Source organism: Gobio gobio (assembly GCF_949357685.1).
Source record: "Gobio gobio genome assembly, chromosome: 21".
NCBI classification, from domain to species: domain Eukaryota; kingdom Metazoa; phylum Chordata; class Actinopteri; order Cypriniformes; family Gobionidae; genus Gobio; species Gobio gobio.
In genome coordinates this window covers 19330127-19353045 of record NC_137117.1, presented here as the reverse complement: position 1 = coordinate 19353045, position 22919 = coordinate 19330127, and the positions used below count along the sequence as shown (strand labels likewise).

At 37.9% G+C, this 22919-nt stretch overlaps 2 protein-coding genes across 4 annotated transcripts; one reads left to right on the top strand and one right to left on the bottom strand.

Moving 5' to 3' along the window:
• The first annotated feature begins 11 nt into the window (after positions 1-11).
• Positions 12-10033, top strand: armc1l (armadillo repeat containing 1, like). Of its 2 annotated transcripts, none has more exons than XM_079801947.1 (7): positions 12-65; positions 816-980; positions 2953-3044; positions 5230-5419; positions 5539-5655; positions 5778-5852; positions 9048-10033. In XM_079801947.1, the coding sequence occupies exons 2-7, from the start codon at positions 828-830 to the stop codon at positions 9237-9239; spliced, it is 819 nt and encodes a 272-aa protein (XP_079658073.1). In that variant the 5' UTR covers positions 12-65; positions 816-827; the 3' UTR covers positions 9240-10033. The 2 variants fall into 2 exon arrangements, with proteins under 2 accessions (XP_079658073.1, XP_079658072.1); XM_079801946.1 differs by lacking the exon at positions 12-65 and adding an exon at positions 548-594 and having other exon boundaries at positions 9048-9857.
• On the bottom strand, positions 9819-22281 carry nlrp12l (NLR family pyrin domain containing 12-like). 2 transcript variants are annotated; one of them, XM_079801909.1, is made up of 14 exons: positions 22232-22281; positions 20160-20249; positions 19583-19695; positions 19407-19499; positions 17330-19135; positions 17030-17203; positions 15179-15352; positions 14906-15079; positions 14181-14354; positions 13938-14111; positions 11496-11669; positions 10918-11091; positions 10594-10767; positions 9819-10472 (listed from the first exon to the last, which is right to left on the bottom strand). In XM_079801909.1, the coding sequence occupies exons 3-14, from the start codon at positions 19624-19626 to the stop codon at positions 10463-10465; spliced, it is 3345 nt and encodes a 1114-aa protein (XP_079658035.1). In that variant the 5' UTR covers positions 19627-19695; positions 20160-20249; positions 22232-22281; the 3' UTR covers positions 9819-10462. The 2 variants fall into 2 exon arrangements, with proteins under 2 accessions (XP_079658035.1, XP_079658036.1); XM_079801910.1 differs by lacking the exon at positions 20160-20249 and having other exon boundaries at positions 22232-22264.
• Between the last annotated feature and the right edge of the window lie 638 nt (positions 22282-22919).

The window sequence follows — 22919 nt, the reverse complement described above, 5'->3', positions numbered from 1 at the left end:
TGTTTGAATGGAAGCAGTGGGAAGTTTTGTATTTTGTGTGTGCGCTGTTAATAGGAACGGCAGTGGTGAGTACATTGTAGTTTTCAGTTTTATAATCAACATTGCACGAAGTAGGTTTTTGAGAATGATACATAAAATGCTAAAAGGAATAAAAATATATTATCTTTCAATTACAGCGATGTAAAGTGCCATAAAATTTGAATCTGAATTCCAACGCTGTAGCTATCATGCTAACAGACTAGCGTTAATAGGGAACTGATTGTCTCGAGGTTCTTAGTGTCTTCACTAAAAATAAGACTGAAAATATGTATTTTACACGGTTGAAAATGCTGATTTTTTATTTATTTATGCTGCTTTCACGTGCCATTGGAATTAACGTTATCCTAAATGCTAGTCTCCTAGTTAGAAAATTGGACATGAACGCTCTCTTTAGTCAAATTTTAAATTTGATGAGCTCGTAACCACGACTTCAGAAGTTGGAAGTAGGACATTTCCGATGGCACGTGAAGGCAGCGTTGATGTGGACATTTTTATATCATTTGCATAAATGGTCACATGACCGGAGCTGTTGCCCTTTCTGAAAGATGTGTCTGTGTGAGTCAAAGCTCTAGTACAAATACTATTTTGAATGGTCTATTATTAATGTACTAATAATATTACTTTGTCTCAATACACAACCAGTGGGAAAACAAAGAGATCTGTTTTGTATAAAATGATGTAAAAATATAAAAATGGATGATGGATCATATTTTAAAAGGGTATCTATATAATCATATGTTTCAAACAATTTGTCTTCATATCCCTTGTTGTTTCAGGTATCTTCAAAAATGATGGACGCATTATCAGTAGTCACACAGCTGCAGGACTTGGCATCAGAACCACAGAATCGGGAGGCGATTGTTCAGGACCAGGGTTGCCTTCCAGGACTAGTGCTGTTTCTAGATCATAAAGACCCTAAAGTGCTTTTTGCCACCCTCCAGGTACACTCAGACCTGATTTTTCTATGCACAATATTTTACTTTGTTAAAGAGGACCTATTAGGCTTTTTTACATGTTCAACTTTCTTTAGTGTGTAATGAGCATGAAAAGGGTCTTCAAAGTTACAAAGTCACTCCAAAGGGAGTTACTCTCTACTGTATATCAGTAAGTAGTACTGTACTGTTTCTGAACACCCTGAAACCCCTTGATTGTAGTCTTAAGTTTTCTTCCAGGAACATACAGATAACAATATCCCTCATTTAAACAATTCCCATCCAAGGCATATGCAAAAAAAAAATGGATGAGGCCTGGTTGTTGCATTAGTTGCATGTTGAAACTTGCCGTTATGGTAAAGGCTGATTTATTCTTCTGTGTCGGACCTATGCCGTATCCTCTATGCCGCAAGTTACGCATTGATTTTCATTTATACTTCTGCGTTGTTGTCTGCGTCAATGTGCAATTCCACATGCAGACCGCTAGTAGGCAGTGTCCACGGGCATGTTGATGGTAACCCACAGTATCAAGGCAAAAGCCGAAAAAGAAGCGGCTTGTTTACATTGTCATTGCATGTGTCTCAATCAGCTCCCTGGTTCAGTAGTCAGGGCACTGATCAGGACATAAGTCAATGGGCTGACTCCCTGATCAGTTGCCTCTGGCTTGGCGTGCTCAGTTGGGGACACTACATTTTTCAATTAAACATAGAAATAAATCTAATTAATAAACTAAATTAACCATATAAACTAAATTACTGATCTAATTATTGATCTAAAGCCCACACTGTCACTGTATGATAATTGAAATAAACTGATGACATCAGCGTTTTCTCCAGAATGGCTATACAGCTGAATAAAATTATGCTGCATTATTTTCCTGTTTAACACTGTAAAGCTGCTTTGAAACAATCTACATTGTTAAAAGCACTATATAAATAAAGTTTACTTACTTACATAAGAGACGATCTAGAATATATATAGCAGATGTAAGGATGAAACTATCATCCCATTTCTGGACACACACACACTCCTATTGCAGATTTTTTTTATTTTATTTATTGACCTGAGGGAGGGGTCCTGGCAGACCAGTCACATCGTTTGCGGTCCGCGTATAATTGACGCGTTGTTACATTTTTGGAGAGGTGCGCGTTAGGGTATGTCGTAGGGTACGCGCGCATCACACAGCCTACAGCGTAGCTACGGTGTACACTCGATGCAGAAGTATAAGTTGGCCTTAAGAGGGGTGACCTTTCCGAAACACCCTGAAGCGGTTGACCAATCACAACACACTGGTCCAGCCCACCAATCAGAGCAAATTGACCAGGACCAGGGCCTCATTTATAAAAGGTTGTGTAGAAGCATCCTACATTTAATCTTATGATCATTTCTCAAATGTGCGTACGTGTGATTCAGAGAACGAATGTACGCACAAAAACATGCATACTTCTCTCTTCCAGAAGTGAAATTTGTACATCATGAATTGTGCGCAGTTAAATTGTTTCCTAATTAATGATTCCGCCTAATTAATGTCATTAACATATAAAAGTACGCCAGTCAACGTCCAACATCTTTACTTGAGAATGGCGAGAGGCAAGAATTGCTTAGCTTTCCAAATACCTGCAGTTCTCTGACTCTTTGCCACAAGGAAAAGTGCGTACATCTGCTCAGACCCTGGCGTGGCGCAAAGCACTTTTCCATGTCAAAGACTGTTTTTATAAATATAAAAATTGGCGTGGATTTTGGCATACACACAATTTAAGATCAATTCTGTGTGTATACACGTTTTATAAATGAGGCCCCAGAACTAAATGGAGCGTTACTGATAGACTGGGACGAGGTGCTGCAACAATGTAAGATATGTGGCTAAATAATGTGTTTTTTGACATTCAAGCATAAAAACCTATTCTGTTCCCCAAAAACAAAAGCAAGAGGGTATACTGCCTCTTTAAAAAAGTACTAACCTCTTGTGCTGTCTCCTCAGACTTTGCGGTATCTGGCTGAATCACCCCGTAACATCAACACCATGAAAAATGAGCTTGGCATGATGGTGAGCCTGGAGACACTGATTGAGAGGTGATATATTTATATTTACTGGTAGATTACGTGATCTATTTTTAATATTGTTTAATATTGTAATTAACATAAAATCAAATTTGACTAGTTATTTTCTGTATATGTGTTTTTTGTATTTCTGTGCACTAGGGCTGTACGATTAATTGAAAAATATCCGAAACCGACATTCAGAACCTCTAACCGACGTATTTTTCCCATGTCGGTTATTTCGGTTTTCACGTGACTCCGCCCCGTCAGTCACACCAAGTGCAGTTTGCAGGCACACAGAGAAATGCAGGAGCGGTTATCTGTGCTTATAGATGCCCAGAATCACTATAGTATCTGTATGTTTTATACAGTTTATACAGGTCAGTTAATTGCTGGTCTTATAGCCTACGCGCTGACACACACACACACACACACACAGACGGCGCGCGCAAGCCCCGAAGCCGCTTTCACTTTCGTGCTCATAAAGTTTGTCAAGTAAATGCGTTTAAAGGCTTGCCAGTTTCAACATTTAAAGCGATTGTGAACTATTCAAAAACAACAATACGGAAAACTTCTCCGTTCAGTGCTCAGCTTTTTTCAGTGACACAGAGCCGAGCTGTGTCGCGTCTCTGAAAACGCGCGCACCCTGAAGGTAGACCTCTCTCACCTGCGTCCTCACAAAGCTTGTTATTTGTATGTGGTTTAAGCCCTGCCAGTTTGAACATTAAAGCAAGTTTCGACCATCAGATGTGTATTATGCTGAACTAATGCCTGATATATTTTGACAAACGAACACTCAGACAGAAGCTGTGACTAAAGTAAGTCACTAAAGTAGCTTAGAAACTCAACCGTTATAGGCATACATTTGTAAGACCGCATGAATTCGCTCCAAGGATCGGCAGCGAACCGCGGTGAAGGCCTTACGCGTTCAGTGTCTCAGCTGGAAGAATGGATTTGATTATAATATTCTTTATCTGACTCCATTTATCAAAGTGGTCGCATTTAGAAGAGAATCCCAACCGATTGTTTGGTCATCTATATTTGGTAGTTAATCATACATTTGATCGTTCCGTTTTAACCCTTTGTTACAATTATACCGTTCCACATTGGAGATAGTTAATAATTACAGATTAATTCAGAAAGGATCAAAATGTAACAATTTATTAACAATCAAGTAAATGTAAAATGTCAATTACATCATAGACATAAATCTCTTCTAAAAGGAAACACAAATTCTGGTTATGGTTACACTTAAAATCGTTTAAAATAAATGTAAAACATAAACCCTTAATTATGCTCTGTAGGCCTCTGCCTAGAATGTTACCTGTGAGAGAGAGAGATAGAAAGAGAGAGAGAGAGAGAGAGAGCTAAAGAATAGCTCTCTCCAGAGAAAGCCAGAGAAACCAAAGAGAGCGAGCTACAGATGAAATCTTCTTTTATCCTCTTCCCTGATGTCACCAAATTCAAATCTGACTCTTGTAAAACTGACCAATCAGACCAACCCGTGAGACATTTGAAAATAACCAATCAGACAAAACTTCCCCCATTGTATCAAAGGTGCGAAAACCTGTTGGCCAGCCGGCCAATCATTCTTTTGTCTTTCTAACTCAACCTGGCCCTTCTGATGGCGTTAAGGGGGAAGGGGTTGAGTCAATTTCAATATCTTGATCACGACGATGGCGGTTAACAGCAAAGCAGAGGATTTTGTTCCATTTCAAATATCTTGATTATTTTCCACCTTACACATTTTAATACCTTTGAAGTAAGTACAAACCACAGCTTCATAATGAATAGAGACAGTAAGAGTAATTCACACACACTATCACTCTCTCATTAATGCATTCAAATAAATGTAATGTAGGCCTACAGTGTTAATTTATCTGTATCTGATGTACAACAAACAGAAATCTGCTCCATAGACAATAACTGCTGAAAGTGAACCGTTTCCTTCAAGTATTTTAAATTCCACCTTTAATAGTAGAAAATATTTACAGTACAAACCTTATCAGTGAACTTACTCAACCTTATGAGGGCAAAAAAAAAGAGCAAAATAATCGTTCATTAATCGTAATCGAGGTCAAATGTTCAATTAATCGAGGTTTTTATTTTTGGTCAAATCGTTACAGCCCTAGCACAAACCATCAATTCTCCTTATTAAAAAAAAGAAATCTGCTTGTCATGGTTTTATATCTTTTTCCCCCTTTTCCACTGTTTGAAGGACTGACATGACGACTGATATTACAGACCTTGCAAGAGAGGTGTATGATGTGTTAAGTCCTCAAACACCGAGACAGGCTTGTCAGACACCAGAGCAACAGAAGAGGAAAAACAAACCACAGTTCTTCATCAACAGCTCCAACAAGAAGGCAAAATCAGTTACCCTGCACATACAAGGCTTGGATGGGGCAGTATGTACCATATGTAGCTTTCACACATGCTCTTTGTTAATCGTACCTGGATCGTAAACTCTTTCTCTCTTATTTATGCAGATTACTGGGTAAAATCACATGTGGTATTGTGTTGACAGGATCAGAGAGGTGTCTGTGAAGACGCCCTTTTGAGGGTCAAAGGTGTAATCAGCTTCACGTTCCAGATGGCTCTGAAGAGATGTACTGTACGCATTCGTGCTGACCTTCCCACTGAGGTATGAGCAGCTTATGTGCATAATATTCTTCTTTCTGTAAGGAGAAAGTCCATCAACTAATAAAAACAACTTTGTTCTCATTATGTGCATGAAAAACTAATAAGCAAATGTCTTTTGTTCAGAGTCTGGCCACTGCTATTGCTGCCACAAACGTGCTTTCAGCTAAACAGGTGGTGAAAAATGAAAATGGAGAAGAGGTGGGTGTTGCTGTTGCTTTTAAGTATGTACTTAAATATGTTTTACAGTGAGAATGATGAGACAGGGCTCAACAATATCCTGCTTCCGATCGGGCCAAATTTTTACAAGCCATTACATTGTTTTCCATTGTCATCATTAAATAATTAAATTAGATATACAGTAGTTGTACAGTACATAGTTGATATTGATCTAAATGTTTATGTTATTACATTAAAATGTAATCAAATAAAAATAATAGAAAAGATAGATAAATAATATATAATTGTTAATTATTACATACAAATTTATTAAAATATTTATAATTAGTAGGGATGCTCCGATCAGGATTTTTGCTGCCGATACCGAGTACCGATTTCTTGTCATGGTGGTCAGCCGATCCCGATTCCAATGCTTCACTGAATTGTAAGCTCTCTGATCACTTAACTTTTCTTCAGATAAAAATGCCTTTATTATATTTTTGTTACATTTTTATGGTAATTATGTAATGTAAATATTGTTTTAACAGGGTACTAAATAATCATAAAAGTGATTCATTATACAGTGTCTTTTTAATATGCCTTTTAAATGGGGTTTCTGCATAACACTATGCATATCAGGATACTTAATAGGGCTGTATTTTCTACGTTTTTCTATTTGGATAAAAAAATCTGTATTTATTTTAATAATAATTTTATTTCACATCCTGCCCAATGATGTCCTAAAAACAATGTTGATATTGAAGGCTATAAACTAATACAGTGAATGTAATGTAGGCATGTATTAATAATTTTGTTTTTAAACTAAAAATGAAAATAAAAACAAAAGCATATTAGCCTTTATTTGATTACCCAATTATAATGGTCACTTTCATAAAAATATGCATACTTGTAGGTTTAAAATTCTACATATGGCACATTTATTGTCCAACAGCAAATATTTTAGAAATATGTATATTTTAGTCAGAATTATTGCGCTCCGTCTGTTTTCGGATGAGCGCGGCGGCGCTCACGGAAGTCTGAATCACATGCAAGATTCACATGCAGAGGCTTGTCGTCTCCTGACAGCAAAATGGACATATTTGCATGACTTTCTAACATTTAGAGATGGAGAATATCCCTGTGAGATGTAAGTTATGCACTGAGGAAAGCGCCATATTTCAAACGCATTAAACACCGCAGGTATTGATCTGTCTGTCAGCACAAGTATCTCTCAGAGCATCTGACAGGGCAAGCTGCTTTAAACTATACGTGTTAACTATATCTTACCAGTTATTTTAAAGCCCTTAATATAAAGCATGTCATGTTTAGGACAAATTGTATCATGCACTTTCCCTGCATCAGCTCACTCTGCGTACTCCGCTATTTTTCAGATGCGTACGTATCACTACTATTCTACTGTATATCGATACTTCCGAACGGCGTTCGCCCATCCCTTAGGACCGACTGACCCGTGTTCAACTGCTGTTCACATGGAACCCTTCTCCACTTCTGCCTTCAAAGTTCTCGTTTGAATATTTGCTACTAACTACCCCACACGTCATGTACGCCCTCACGCGATGACGTCATCAAATTGCGATCGTTTTTTTTGTGTTCGGCCAAGTTAGTGAGTACAGATCGAGTCATAAAATATGATTATCGGCCGATACTGATCTCTGGCCGATCGATCGGAGCATCCCTAATAATTAGTATTTGTGTATTAATAATGCAAATGTTAATAATGTACATTTTTACATGCCATGACATGCTCCTCTCATTGTCATCATTAAATTAGTTGTACATAATTCATATTTATAACATTTTTATATTTGATTACATTAAAATTAAAATTATTATAGTAAAAATTATAAATTGTATTAAAATTGTTTTGGTGTATGTGTGTGTTTTTATATACACATATACACACATACATATATACATACATACATACATACATACATGCATACAGACAGACAGAGAGTCAGTGTGTGTGTGTATATATATATAATATACAGTCAGTCAGTCAGTGGCTATATATATACACTCACCTTAAGGATTATTAGGAACACCTGTTCAATTTCTCATTAATGCAATTATCTAATCAACCAATCACATGGCAGTTGCTTCAATGCATTTAGGGGTGTGGTCCTGGTCAAGACAATCTTCTGAACTCCAAACCGAATGTTAGAATGGGAAAGAAAGGTGATTTTAAGCAATTTTGAGCGTGGCATGGTTGTTGGTGCCAGACGGGCCGGTCTGAGTATTTCACAATCTGCTCAGTTACTGGGATTTTCACGCACAACCATTTCTAGGGTTTACAAAGAATGGTGTGAAAAGGGAAAAACATCCAGTATGCGGCAGTCCTGTGGGCGAAAATGCCTTGTTGATGCTAGAGGTCAGAGGAGAATGGGCCGACTGATTCAAGCTGATAGAAGAGCAACTTTGACTGAAATAATTGACTGAATGCAGCAAAGCATACAACCTTGAGGCGGATGGGCTACAACAGCAGAAGACCCCACCGGGTACCACTCATCTCCATTACAAATAGGAAAAAGAGGCTACAATTTGCACGAGCTCACCAAAATTGGACAGTTGAAGACTGGAAAAATGTTGCCTGGTCTGATGAGTCTCGATTTCTTTTGAGACATTCAGATGGTAGAGTCAGAATTTGGCGTAAACAGAATGAGAACATGGATCCATCATGCCTTGTTACCACTGTGCAGGCTGGTGGTGGTGGTGTAAAGGTGTGGGGGATGTTTTCTTGGCACACTTTAGGCCCCTTAGTGCTAATTGGGCATTGTTTAAATGCCACGGCCTACCTGAGCATTGTTTCTGACCATGTCCATCCCTTTATGACCACCATGTACCCATCCTCTGATGGCTACTTCCAGCAGGATAATGCACCATGTCACAAAGCTTGAATCATTTCAAATTGGTTTCTTGAACATGACAATGAGTTCACTGTACTAAAATGGCCCCCACAGTCACCAGATCTCAACCCAATAGAGCATCTTTGGGATGTGGTCCATCAACCGTTGTACAATTTCTAAAGAATGCTTTCAGCACCTTGTTGAATCAATGGCACGTAGAATTAAGGCAGTTCTGAAGGCGAAAGGGGGTCAAACACAGTATTAGTATGGTGTTCCTAATAATCCTGTGCGTGCGTGCGTGCATTACACTGCTTTTATTTTTTTATACTTGCTGTTATTTATCATTTATATGGCTGTACTATGATTACAGGTTCTCATTCCACTCAGCACCTCTGGCTCGAAGGTAGAAGAGAATTCCCAACTGCCAGATTACCTGCCAGAGGACGAGAGTCCAGAGAAAGAGCTTGACCGCGCAGTGTCCCGTACCGGTGCTAAACAAGACGCCGGGGGCAGCTGGCTGAACACAGCAGCCAGTTTCCTCACTAAAACCTTCTACTGGTAAAGCTTGAGTTTCACAGGCTTTTCCTGTCTGAGTTTGGACCTCAGCATTTTTAAGGAAGATCAACCTAGAAGAGCAACTCGCACCACTGTCAGAGCTTAAAGCACTTGGCAAGTTCGAGGAACTGCTAAATATGCTTATAAAGGTGTCGTTCAGTTTGTGAGCTCAACTTTTCCCACAAAGCATCAGCTTCCACCTGATGTATGAGATCTGAGCCACATCACAACTCGGTTAAAACTGTAGATGTTGAGGTCATGTTGTACATTTTATATATGTTAATGAAAACATGTCTGTCTTCCCTCTCAGGGATCAGAAATGTCCTGTTTCTGCTGTCAAGTTTGTCTGTATTTTCTTTCTACCTAATTTCTTGTAAATATTTCCATTTTAGTGTGTTATGTGAGGGAAAGTATCTATCCCACGTGTCATCTGAAAATGGAAACAATTGAAAAACAGATTAAATACATGTTTGATTCTGTAAAATAAATGTTTGGAAGAGAAAAGTCTTTTCAAAATATTTGCTTTCATGAACAGGGTGACTGAAGAGAGATACACGCCAAATAACATGCAGTCTTTAATTTATTTGTAATAAGGTTTATTGATACAACCAGTGTTTTACAGGGTAAAGAATTCAATAAATGTTAAATATTCATTCAAATCACACACATATGACATGGGTTTAACATAACTGTACAGCTGAAATAGTGTTAACAAAGCAGAAGTTCTGAGCACAACTTTTCTTGTGAAACAAACCATTAAGAAAAAAAATATATTGACCACATTAAACAGCAGTGCATCAGTCAACATGTAACATTTGTGATTAGTAAATATACTTCAACTTGTTAGTCTTGTGTTACAAAGGTTGTGTTCATGCTGAGGACAATATGCAATATATTTACATATGCAAAAGCAAAAAGTGAAGAGCCTTGGTGGTGTAACTAATTAACCTGTAACTTCCTTACAGTTTCTGAAATTCATGCTAATATCACAAAATCAATGCTGTGTGTAGACATTTTATGAAACAATGTCAATTTCTGCACAGTATTTCATACTAGCATATAATATAAATATTACAACAATATAAATAACAGATTTAAAAATAATACATCTGAAAAATGTCATATAAATGACTAAAAATAAGTGCAGTCATCAATGGTGAGGTATGGCAGGTTTCTGCTATTGTCATCAAATGTTGATGTGTGCTGCCTGTGATACACACAGGTCTTAATTTAATACAAGCTGGAAAGAAAAAAGAAAATGTTCAACATCACAAAAGGAAAACTCAGCAAATGTACAGTTATTATGCCATTTCAGGTGTTCATAACTACTGCAATAGACTACCTCACCAGGAATTACTTACATGAGTTTCTCTAGTTTACAGTCTGGATCGTCCAGTAGAACAGATAGCGGCCTCACGGCTGAATCTGTGAGATTGTTTTCACTCAGGTCCAGCTCTCTTAAAACTGAGTGCTTAGATCTCAGTGCAGAGGCTAAAATAGAGCAACCTTCCCCTGTGAAACCACAGTTAGATAGCCTATAGAGAAAAATATTAGTTGCGTGTAAACTATATAATAGGCATATATAGCTAATCAAAGAAAAGCGTAAAATTCAATTTTAATGTAGATTTTTAAAAGAAAATCACAATTAACTTAATTTTTTAAATATATTTAAGATATAGAATTACCTCAAAGTGTCCAGCTGACAGTGTGCATTTTCCAATCCAGCACAGAGGATTGTAATTCCCAGATCTTGTAGATTATTTACTCCCAAATTCAGTTCTCTAAGACTTGAGGATTTTTCTAGAAGAGTTGCAGCCAGTGAATCACAGCAGTCCACAGTTAAACCACACTGGCTCAAACTAGGGGAAAAAATATTTTTTTACCATTAAAAAAAATCTTATACCTAATTATCATTACTTTTATTATAAATAAATAATATAAAATACTTTTATATACACAATTTTGTTGTATGCTTGAATATTCTTTTTAATAAATATAATTTATTAATGTGATGGCAAATAATCAGCATCATTACTCCAAGTCTTCAGTGTCACGTGATCCTTCAGAATGCTATTCTTTGAGGAATAGAAAATTCAAAACAGCATTTATTTGAAATATTTAGTAACTTATTTGAATGTTTTGTCATTTTTTATCTATTTAATGCTTCTTTGTCGAATAAAAGCATTCAGTTCTTTAAAATAATTATTCATAATTATCATCTGATATATTAGAATGTTATTGAAAGTTTTTGTTGAACACATACTCTAATTTCACAATGTTGCCGCCGTGATTCCTCAGGACAGGAGAAAGGAGACTCATCCCTGCGTCTGTGAGCTCATTATTGCTCAGGTCCAGCTCCCTCAGATGAGAGGGGTTTGAGTTTAGAGCAGCAGCGAGGACAGCACAACCTTCCTTTGTGACCCCACTGTCTCCTAAACTGTTATGATAGACATTTGTTCATAAAATGCTAAAACATTTAAGGGAATATCAGTCACAATTCAGCATCTGAACAAAGAACGCCAACTGCAGACATAATTGTATTTCAAACTTTAATCTTAAATTGTATATACAAGTATAAACTTCATAGTTAGCACACCTAAGACCAGGGGAAAGTTACTTTTAAAAGTAATCCGTTGCAATATTGTGTTACTCCCTTAAAAATGTAACTAATTACGTTACTTTTATGGAAAGTAATGGGCTACATTAATATTCTCACCTGGCCGAGGCTTGCTCTCTTCCAGGCCTTCCAGATGTTTTTTACTGAGAAGTTCTTTTTTGCAAGTATGTTTAACGCAGTAATGCCTTCATAATATATAACAGACATAATCTATATGACATACTACCCCGGTATCATATACACTCACCGAAAGGATTATTAGGAACACCATACTAATACTGTGTTTGACCCCCTTTCGCCTTCAGAACTGCCTTAATTCTACGTGGCATTGATTCAACAAGGTGCTGAAAGCATTCTTTAGAAATGTTGGCCCATATTGATAGGATAGCATCTTGCAGTTGATGGAGATTTGTGGGATGCACATCCAGGGCACGAAGCTCCCGTTCCACCACATCCCAAAGATGCTCTATTCGGTTGAGATCTGGTGACTAGGGGGGGGCATTTTAGTACAGTGAACTCATTGTCATGTTCAAAAAACCAATTTGAAATGATTGGAGCTTTGTGACATGGTGCATTATCCTGCTGGAAGTAGCCATCAGAGGATGGGTACATGGTGGTCATAAAGGGATGGACATGGTCAGAAACAATGCTCAGGTAGGCCGTGGCATTTAAACGATGCCCAATTGGCACTAAGGGGCCTAAAGTGTGCCAAGAAAACATCCCCCACACCATTACACCACCACCACCAGCCTGCACAGTGGTAACAAGGCATGATGGATCCATGTTCTCATTCTGTTTACGCCAAATTCTGACTCTACCATCTGAATGTCTCAACAGAAATCGAGACTCATCAGACCAGGCAACATTTTTCCAGTCTTCAACTGTCCAATTTTGGTGAGCTCGTGCAAATTGTAGCCTCTTTTTCCTATTTGTAGTGGAGATGAGTGGTACCCGGTGGGGTCTTCTGCTGTTGTAGCCCATCCGCCTCAAGGTTGTGCGTGTTGTGGCTTAATCAAAATGCTTTGCTGCATACCTCGGTTGTAACGAGTGGTTATTTCAGTCAAAGTTGCTCTTCTATCAGCTTGAATCAGTCGGCCCATTCTCCTCTGACCTCTAGCATCAACAATGCATTTTCGCCCACAGGACTGCTGCATACTGGATGTTTTTCCTTTTTCACACGATTCTTTGTAAACCCTAGAAATGGTTGTGCATGAAAATCCCAGTATCTGAGCAGATTGTGAAATACTCAGACCGGCCCGTCTGGCACCAACAACCATGCCACGCTCAAAATTGCTTAAATCACCTTTCTTTCCCATTCTGACATTCGGTTTGGAGTTCAGGAGATTGTCTTGACCAGGTCCACACCCCTAAATGCATTGAAGCAACTGCCATGTGATTGGTTGATTAGATAATTGCATTAATGAGAAATTGAACAGGTGTTCCTAATAATCCTTTAGGTGAGTGTACAGTACAAGGCTAAAGCTAGTCCCAGACTAAAATGCATGTTTGAGCTGTTTTAACTGAAAGCAACTTGCACTGAGATATCTTAAAATATCCCACTGCAATTTTTTTGTCTCAAAATGCACAACGGTAATGCTGTTGCTGTTTGTCAAACCGAGCCTTAGAATATCATTATATTCTGACCACTTTGATATTGCCTGACTGCTAGATATGTATGTCATCCAAAACATTACAGATTACATTACCTATACTGTACAACTCTTTTTATTAAAAGTTGAAAGTAATGTTTTGTACAATTTGTCTGTTCCCGCACACATGAGTGCACATATCTAAGTTTAATTCAGTAGTAAAACAAGTTTGAGCAAATTAATCAAACAGAAAAGTAATGTGCATTACTTCAAAAACTCAAACTCAAAAATGTATGTGTAAATTAATAAAGTAATGCATTACTTGTTACATCCCAAAAGTAATCTGATTATAATGTATAATGTATAGTGTATCTTTATAATAATTATAAAGTAATGCACATTACTCAAGAGGGATTTAATGTATACCCAAACACTGCCTAAGAGATTATCTGCCTTGCAAGCACTATAAGGAAAGTCTCAATGCTTCAGTTCTGCTCACCGTAACGTCTCCAGCCTACAGTTGGAGTTCTTCACCACTTCAGCAAGTCTTGATACGCCAAAATCCTTTATGTGGTTCTGTCTCAAGTCCAGCTCTCTCAGAGAACCCGGGTTAGAAACAAAAGCTGAGGCCAAATCAGCAACACCCACCTCTGTGATCTCACACAATGCCAACCTGAAAAGACAGGGTGTGCTTCAAGTGTTCGCTTTGTGTAGGATTTAAATGGAGATTTGAAACCCTTACCTCAAAACCTCTATTTTACAATGAGGGCTTCCAAGTCCATTTGAGAGCATTTTCACTGCGTCATCATATATTGCGTTGCCGCTCAGGTCTAAAGCTTTCAGAGTTGAGAAGCTGGACCTCAGAGCTGAAGCCAAAGACTGGCAGGATTTCACAGTGAGCAAACCGTAACTTAACCTACGGGTGGAAAAATAGACATTTTAATTAGAGATAATATTTATAATATTAATATTTATAATAGCACACTGTTCAAAAGTTAGGGGTCAGTAAGATTTTTTTAATGTTTTAAAAAAAGAAGTCTCTTATTCTCACCTAGGCTGCATTTATTTGATCAAAAATACAGTAAAAAACAGTAATAGTGTGAACAATTATTATTATTTAATGAAATATTTTGTATTTGAATATATTTTAAAATGTAATTTATTCCTGTGATGGCAAAGCTGAATTTTCAGCATCATTACTCCAGTCTTCAGTGTCACATTTCCTATTATTATCAATGTTGAAAACATTATGCTTATTTTTTTATTTATTCTTTGATGCATAGTAAGTTTAAAAAAAAATGTAATCTTACCAACCTCAAAATTTTGAACAGTAGCCTATATATATATATATATATATATATATATATATATATATATATATATATATATATATATATATATATATATATATATATATATATATATATATATGTGTGTGTGACAAAACATTTCATAAACAAAAAGTACCAAAGTGTTTCAAGTTGGGAAAGAGGATGCTGTATTAGAGCTGAGAGCTTCTCCACTCCATCATCTCCTGGGTTATTCCAGTGCAGATCGAGCTCTCTTAAGTGAGATGGGTTGGACTGTAAAGCTGAGGCTATTGCAAAGATGCCTGCAGGTGTAACTCTGCAGTCCTTGAGTCTATGAATAATGCAATGACAAGTGATTATGAGGACCAAACTAATTCTACATTTGCTATTGATGTCTTCCAGTGAACTGAAGTTGTGAGAGGATGTTTACCTCAGTATCTCAAGTTTACAGTGCTGATGCCTCAGGTAATTGGCCAAGATCTTAATTCCTGCTTCTCTCAGACTATTTTCACTCAGGTCTAGCACCCGAAGGTTTGGAACATTTGGGAGCAGTCCTGATACCAGAACAGAGCAGCCGCGTGTGGTGATTCTGCAGTATGATAGCCTGAGGAAACAGTAACACATCACATGAATCTTTCAAGTGCTAATGTAGTAGTACTAAACTACTAGTACACCCATGGCTCTGCAGTGAGCAGCCTCTCGATTTCTGCAGATTGCTAGCCTAGAAATCTAGACGCACCCTAGCGGCAGCAAATCTAATTTGCAGGGTAGTCTAGCAACTCTCCATTAGCCAAAACCAAACTCTGGTCAGGCCAATCACATCGTGTATGGAGTCGGTGGGCGGGCTTAACATAATGACGGCAGAGTTGCCGCGGCTCCATGTGCTACTTGTAAACAAAGAAGCTGGCAAACAGCGGCCTTTCGAATCGGCTTTGGCCGCGACTCTGGAAGACTTGGAGTTAAGCTTTTCTTTGAGGAAAGAACAAAGAACGGGACTGAAGTCATTCTTAAGAAAGGAATATGTGTTCGGAGTTTTGCCGACCGGATACGGCGAAAGTTTAATCTATCAACTAGCTCCGCTTCACCTTCTTCTTTGCTCTGGTTGGTTGTGGCGCTCATGACGCTATCCTATTGCGTGCAGAGGGAATTTTATAGACAACCGTTTATCCCGCCCCTCGGAAAGAGCCCTGCCAATGGTGAGTTCCCAGACCAAACATCTTGATGTGGGTCTGGCTTGTCAGGCTAGCAGATTGCATCAATACATCAGTAGGTGTCGACATGTGACTGTCATTATGAGAGAGTCCGTAAGAATTCAACCAACCGATTCGTTCTGAGTGATACATCGTTCAAAAACGCATAATTCAGGAAAGAACCAAATGTCTAAAATGCGAATTACTCGATTATAGTAATAATACCAACAACAACATTTAAAGCTACACTATGTAACTTTTCCGTCCACTAGAGGTCGCCTGTTCAAAACAAAGGCGTATTTTGATGACAGCACGTTTGAGCGCAGAATCTTGGGACATGTGGTCTTCACCTCACAGCCGGTGGAAAAGAGTCGGGATAGGACTCGGGCAGAAATCATGTTCATGGATGCGATTATTAACATTACTGTAGTATGAAGCAGAGCAGAGCAGAGTGTTGTGGAGCTGAGCAAGGCCGCAGGAGCGATTGAAGAGCGGGACTGTTATTATGGCATAATCGCCGGCGGGACTTTTATTATGACACGGTCGCCGGTGCCACTTCCTCTTTTCCAGTCATGAGTATGAGGTAACGCAACTCTGTCTATCGTATTAGATATATCTGAGTGTGTTGAAAAGGAAGTTATGACGTTCGCTCGGCGGCTGCTATGACACTTGTTCACACTTCAGTGAGAGTACAGCATTTCTTCTAAATAAAACCGGAAACCGAGGGTAACGCAGATATGACGCAATCGACAGGCGACTCCCTCAAACGCATAGCTCACACGTCCCGATTCCTTGGTTAAAATAGCAATTTCTCACGATTTACAAATAGTTGGAAACATCTGGGATATTCTAAGTACTCAACTGAACAAAATATATAACACTGGCCTAGTGGTTTCTGGATATTTTACAGCAAAAATCTTACATGGTTCACCTTTAAACGTAATTTAAAACAAATGTCAATTAATTTATTCAGCAAGGACGCATTCAATTGACCACTATATAATGTTACACAAGAATTCTATTTCGAAAAAAAAATAAAAAAAATTCAACGTGTGTGTGTGTGTGTATCTTGTGTTGACCAAGACCTTTACCTCAGTTCCTCTAAATTGCACAGGGTGTTGTCCAGTCCGGCTGTCAGAAGCTCCAGTCCTTTGTCTCCTACAGAGTTATTGCACAGATCTAGCACTCGTACATTTGAAGAGCTGGATCCAACAGTGGAGGCAAGAGCTTTACAGCATCTCATAGTAAGTCCACAATTATCCAGTCTGCAAATGATACAGATACAATACATAAAAACCAAACATACACTTCACTACACAAACACACACAATGTGACTTCAATCACACTATTAGGATAACTTTTAAATATCAAACATCAAACATGAACTCACAGAGCAGATTCTGAAGCTTTGACCACCGGCAACAATCTGGTAAGGCCTTCATCTGATCTGATGTACTTCTTCAAGTCAAACACATCCAGCTTCTCTTCTGATGTCAATAACACAAACACTAGGGCAGACCACTGTGCAGGGGATAGTTTAGAAAAATGCCCAGAGTTCAGGAAGCGCTGGACCTCCTTGACCAGAGAGAGTTCGTTCAGTTCATTGAGACAGTAGAACAGATTTATGGACTTTTCGGGCAAGGACATCTCCTCTATCATCCTCTTGATATATTCAACTGTTTCGTCAATGCTATGACAGGCTCTGCTACCAGATTGAGAAAGCAAGCCTTGTAAAAGGGTCTGATTGGACTCCAATGAAAGGCCCAGAAGAAAGCGGAGGAAAAGATCCAGGTGTCCATTCTCGCTCTGTAGTGCCTTGTCAATGGCACTCTTATGCAACTCAAACAAGGTGCTCTCCTGATGCTCTTCATGATCAAGAATGTTGTTGTGGTGGACCTTAAACATGAAATACACATACATGGCTGCCAAAAACTCCTGAATGCTCAGATGGATGAAACAGTACACTTTGGTCTCGGTTATTGCAGACTCCTCTCTGAAGATCTGTGAGCAAACTCCTGAGTACACCACGGCTTCCTTCACATCAATCCCACAAGCCATCAGGTCTTCCTCATAGAATATCAGATTGCCCCTTTTTAGCTGTTGGTAGGCTAGTTTACCTAGCTTCAAAAGCATGTCTTCATCCTCCAGGCCTGGGTTGTAATCTTTAGTGTATCTCGTGTTTTTCGCTCTGGTTTGCATGAGAAGAAAGTGTGTGTACATTTGAGTAAGAGTCTTGGGAATCTCTCCATCTTCCGCTGCATTGAACATTCTCTCTAGCACCGTAACGGAGAGCCAACAGAAGACTGGTATATGACACATGATGTACAGACTTCGTGACGACTTTAAGTGTGTGATGATATGGCCGGAGAGATGTTTATCATTGATTCTCTTGTTGAGATATTCTTCTTTTTGCAGGTCAGTAAACCCTCGAACTTCAGTCACCAGGTCGATATACTCAAGAGGAATTTGACTGGCTGCTGCTGGTCGAGACGTTATCCAGAGGAGGGCATCAGGAAGCAGTGTGTTATTGATGAGATTGGTTAACAAAACATCAATGGAGGCTGGGAGAGTTGGGTTACTCAACTTTGGGTTGTTCTGGAAATCCAAAGGAAAGCGGCATTCATCTAGACCGTCAAAGATAAAGAGAACTTTTTGATTTTTGTGGCCATCTCCAAAGCCCGTTTCCATTTTGAAGTGTTGAAGAAGCTCAATCAAGCTAAACTGATATCCTTTCATCAGGTTAAGCTCTCGAAACGGAAGTGGGTACACAAACTCGATATCCTGATTCGCGTTGCCCTCGACCCAGTCCAGTATGAATTTCTGCACCGAGACTGTTTTCCCTATGCCTGCAACTCCCTTAGTCAGCACACATTTGATGGGTCTGTTTTTTTCGGGCAAGTGATTAAAAATGTCATTGCATTTGACTGGAGTGTCTTCTGTGGAATGTCTTCTCCTCAACGCCATCTCAATCTGTCTCACTTCATGTTCTTTGTTGACATTCTCACTTTCCCCTTCAGTGATGTAAAGCTCGGTGAAGATGTCATTTAGGAACGTGGGATCTGATTGTTTGGACATGTCATTGTGAATGCATTGAAATTTTGCTTTCAGTCTTGATTTATATTCTTGTTTGCACTCCATGGCTGAATTACAATGTATTGTTGGATGTTGTAATTTTGGAATATTGTTCTCGTGATGCCTGTAAAAATATAGTGACAATAAAAATGTATGACTGGACTCTTATGCAGAGAACATTACCATCCAAAAATTTGAGGTTGGTAAGATTTAAAAACAAAGAAACTAACAAAAAAATACTTTAACTATAACTATAAAATAATCGTATTTATTACACATTAATTTGATCAAAAGTAAAGATGATACATTGTTCAATATTCAAAGAATCCTGAAAAAGTGTCACAGATTATTTTTTTGTTGTTGCATTTTTGAAGGACAAAGCAAATGTTACATACCTTTGTACTGAATAGAGAGGTTCTCTTTTCAAATCAATCGGATCCAGCATAGAACTGGCACTTTTTAAAGAAACATGGCTGGGCTGACTTTGGCTGATTTTAGAAATACGTTTATTAAATCATTTATCTTATAAATGATACATGATATAAAAGACACTTTACCACACTTTTCTCACCATGGCGTCCCAGAATATGGAATGCTTATATCTGTCAGACTCATTGAAAATTCACTTCAACGGTCCAGATTTTTTCTTCAGTTAAACTTCATGTCCAAGGGTTCAGCTTACATCTAAACACAAAAATATACAATCAGGATTAGTAAACAAACACATGATATGGACTACAAAGAAGAATTTCAAAATGTAAGACTGAACAAAAGTGAGCTTGAACTTTTATTAAGAAATTCTGATAAAATGTAAGTACTAATGTCCAAAAGAATACTTTATATGAAGTATTGTAGAGGACTCTCTCTTAATCTATAAATGGCGTGTTATGTTTATGTTGCAATTTACAAAATTCAGCAAAAGAATGAGGAACCACTAAGCACAGTTGGAGAAGTTAACCAGTTTCGTACATTCATGTGGGTTTTTGTTTGAAAAAAATATGGTTTAAAGACTATTTTTTTGTGGCTAAACTGTATACACCATTTTACAAGTGACCTCACGTCACACAATACAGTAGCCTTGTGTACATTTTAAACAAAAACATGACAAAATACAAATAAACGTAATAGCCATATATATATATACATACATAAACACACTCCTAAACCTTGTGGAAAGCCTTCCCTGAAGAGCTGAAGCTTTTATAGCTGCAAAGGGTGGACCAACTCCATATTAAACCCTACGGATTCAGAATGGGATGTCATTAATGTAAAGGCATGCGTTCCGAAACGTTTGGCAATATGCAACACATGCAAAGAACATCACCATGCTTAAAAAAAGCATTGTTGCATCATACATCCATTTTGAACTACTCACTCATCACAGAATTAATCAATAAAAAGTGGTACGGTGCATGTTACATGGTTCTGTTGGTCTCAAATTACCCTCAACTTTCTTTGGCTTGATATAATTCCTTGTATGTGTTAGTTTTGCTATGAAATATGCCACTGTGTAATTTAAGTAAAAAATATTGACAACACCAACGTTTGTAACTGACACACCCAGTTAAAGAAAAGAAAAGAAAAAAAAGATTTTTTTTTTACTGTCATTCATGTTGCCATTGTCAGTCTAAAGTCTAATCTAACTAAACAACTTTTGTCTAAGCAGGTTTAATAAGTTATTATTAATAGCTACACTCTAAAAAAAAAAAAGGTTCTATATTGCACCAAAAATGGTTCTTGGCTCGTAATCATAGGGGAACCTTTTTTAGTGCTATATAGCACCAATTTTGGTGCTTCAGTGGTTCTTCAGTGGTTCTTCAGAGGTTCTTCAGCGGTTCTTCAGCGGTTCTTCAGAGGTTCTTCACTGGTTCTTTGACTTAGGTGCTATATAGCACCTCTGAAGAACCGCTGAAGAACCACTGAAGCACCAAAATTGGTGCTATATAGCACTAAAAAAGGTTCCCCTATGATTACGAGCCTTTTTTTTTAGAGTGTAGTATTACTCTATTTTGCATCAGTGATGCTTTTGGTATGGTGTAAAAGACTATAAAAGAGACTTAATGACAGATAAATGTAACATATACAGACATCCCAAGTCTCCCGGAAGTTCCGGGAGTCTCCCGCATATTTATAGCGGCTCCCTGATGCCCGCAAATTAGTTAAATTCTCCCGCAATCTAGAGCGAGCGAGCAAGAGAGCGCATGCGAGACACAGACTGTGCACGCGCGCACGGCAGAGAGGGAGAGAGAGGGAGAGAGAGAGAGAGAGAGAGAGAGAGAGAGAGAGAGAGAGAGAGAGAGAGAGAGAGAGAGAGAGAGAGACCTTGCGTGTGTGTGCTGGTGTGCACCTAATGAAGCGCATGTAAGACGGAGAGCGTCCTGATTGGCTTGTTTCGGTAAGTCAACCAATCAATTGTCAGTATGGGCGGGCTTTTATCTCTTCTCCCGAACCGAATTAATCAGTTCAGTGTATCTAGAAACTGGAGCGCCATGGCAGAGGGAGAGTGCCCCAAAAAACGAAAGTATAAACATAATGACAATCTTGCACGCTGTACAGTTTGTTACTGACATGTTATGGTTGAGTTAAACAAGTTTCATTTCATGTGCATATTTTTCAGGTCGGCTAGTTGCCAAGGCTACATGAAAACAACAAACCTAGACCTGTTTAAAGTTGCAATGAAATATAAATAAAAGCAGTTTACATAAATAGTATAAGCAGCTTATGTAAATAGTAAAAGTGATCTACATAATTTTACACACATATATATATATATATATATTTTTTTTTACAAATAATTGCATAGGCCTATAGAAATATATATTCATTATATAATATATTATACTATACCCTACAAGTAAAGTCATGTTCTGTGGTGAAATTCGGGACGCCTTTTCTCCTTTCAAGGTTTTTTTTTTTTTGCTGGGGGGGCGTACCTCCCTGAAATGACTTTTTTCAGGTTGGGATGTCTGCATATACAATAGGTTAAAAACACTATTACTAAACAAAGTCGTCTCATTATAAAGAAGCCAGAAATTGAAGATGAAAGTAGACAGGTAGGCTATCAAGGATGAAAAAGTATTCAATAGGCTACACCACTGTAATGACAATTTATTATAGCTAAATACTCTCAACCATCATAGATTGTAAAACTGAAATATAGGCCACATTTAAACGTTAAAGTTTAATTTACGTATTTTTAAGAAACTCTGTGAGTACTTACCAACAGCCGAGGTTATGTCCAAATGCCCGCTCATTCTACTTTCACTTCAGTGATTTGACGCCTGTCAGTCAATGATCACGTGGTCAAAAAGGGGCGGGTTATTGTTTAGATCATATGTTTACAAAAACATCTGCATGCGTCATTTCGGTTTTTACAACAACAACAAAATAATAATAATAAGGGATAATTTATTTTATTAGCCTACTATTTAATTATTTTTTTGAAGATGTAACATTTTTAAATAAAAATAAAACCAGTATTTAAAAAAAAATACACACTTAGGCCTACTAATGTGTAATTTAACTGAATAAATTTAATAACATGTTCTCAAATATTCTTTATTTTCTGGAAAAATTGAGGGTAAGTGGGCTATATGTTTCTCACAAACCAACATTTTACAACAAACTAGTCCCTATACTCAGATACTAATATTACATTTTATAGAGGTTAAATTTACCATTTCTCATGCCTATTTATTTGTTTGTTTGTTACTTAATTGTATTGCTTAATTTTGATGAATTGCAGTCACACAATCAGGGTTTTAAACTGTGGGCCTATGTATTTAGACCTAAATAATAAAATAATAACAGCTATTTGGAATTAGGTTAGACCTAAATTATTTCCATTCCACACACAATGGAATTAGTGAATTCAACTGAATGGAAATTCAATTTGATTCGAATATACT